We start from the raw sequence: 858 nt of genomic DNA, 5'->3' as shown, positions 1-858 counted from the left end.
GACGAGGTGAAGCGTGGATCCCTGGATCTCGCCACTGCGTATGACACCCTCTTTGGGGGCGGGATCCGGGCGCCTGTGTCTTGACGTGCTGGCGGATCGGATAGAGTCTTTGTCGACAGGGCGCGGTGGCACATCCGGGCTGGACCCGCCGCTTTCCTTTCCATGTTCGGGCAGCCCAGGCAGTTCAAAGTCGGTATAATGCGCGCTGCGACGTTCGGTCCTACCGCGCGTTCTAGGCAGCGGCTGCTCCCCCAGCCTCATCATCCCGCTTGTGAAGCCCCCGTCTTCGTCAACCTCGGGCAATACTGGCGCCATGCGTTCGAGCCTGCTGGAGGCGGCGGAAAGACGACGCAGACTCCTGCTCTCGACGTCTCTCTCCCGTCGCTTCTGTTCCTTCCTCCTCAGCTTCTTCTCCTCCTTCTCGATGAGCAGGGACCACCAGCCAGCCAGCGCATCGCAACGCTGGGCCACGACGCTCTCGATGACGGCATCAATGTTCACGCCAGCGCCCTTCATGCGGTGAAGCGTCTCCTTCTCCAAGTGAGTCGAGAACGTGGGTGGGGCCTGGCTCTGCAGAATGGCTTGCTGGGAGGCTGCATATTCGGACAAGAATGGATGCGCCAGGATATCTGGCAATGAGGGTCGTAACAGCGTCCGCTTCGAAAGGAGCGACTTCATCAGAGAGACCGCGTCGGCAGGTAGGTGTTCCGGGAACTTGGGGTCTTCAGTGAGAATCTTGTTTCGAGTAACAGCGTCGTCGTCGTCGTCGAACGGCAGTTCACCGCACAATAGGGCGTACAGAATGACGCCCAGACTCCCGACCTCCGACCTTTTCGCCGGCATACTTTTCCGCCTTGA

The 858-nt window shown here is 60.5% G+C and overlaps 1 protein-coding gene across 1 annotated transcript in view; it reads right to left on the bottom strand.

The window, feature by feature from the left end:
- The window catches only part of VDBG_02473 (protein kinase domain-containing protein), a gene marked incomplete at both ends in the record, with an annotated part of 2,402 nt that overhangs the window by 953 nt on the left and 591 nt on the right, over positions 1–858 (bottom strand). The window contains one exon of the mRNA XM_003008239.1: positions 86–853. Coding sequence (XP_003008285.1) covers positions 86–853 — 768 coding nt within the window. The remainder of the gene's footprint in view (positions 1–85; positions 854–858) is intronic.

The sequence above is a fragment of the Verticillium alfalfae genome, genomic scaffold (genome assembly GCF_000150825.1).
Source record: "Verticillium alfalfae VaMs.102 supercont1.2 genomic scaffold, whole genome shotgun sequence".
Lineage (NCBI taxonomy): Eukaryota > Fungi > Ascomycota > Sordariomycetes > Glomerellales > Plectosphaerellaceae > Verticillium > Verticillium alfalfae.
The sequence above is the reverse complement of the archived record's forward strand: the minus strand, read 5'-3'. Positions and strand labels throughout refer to the sequence as shown.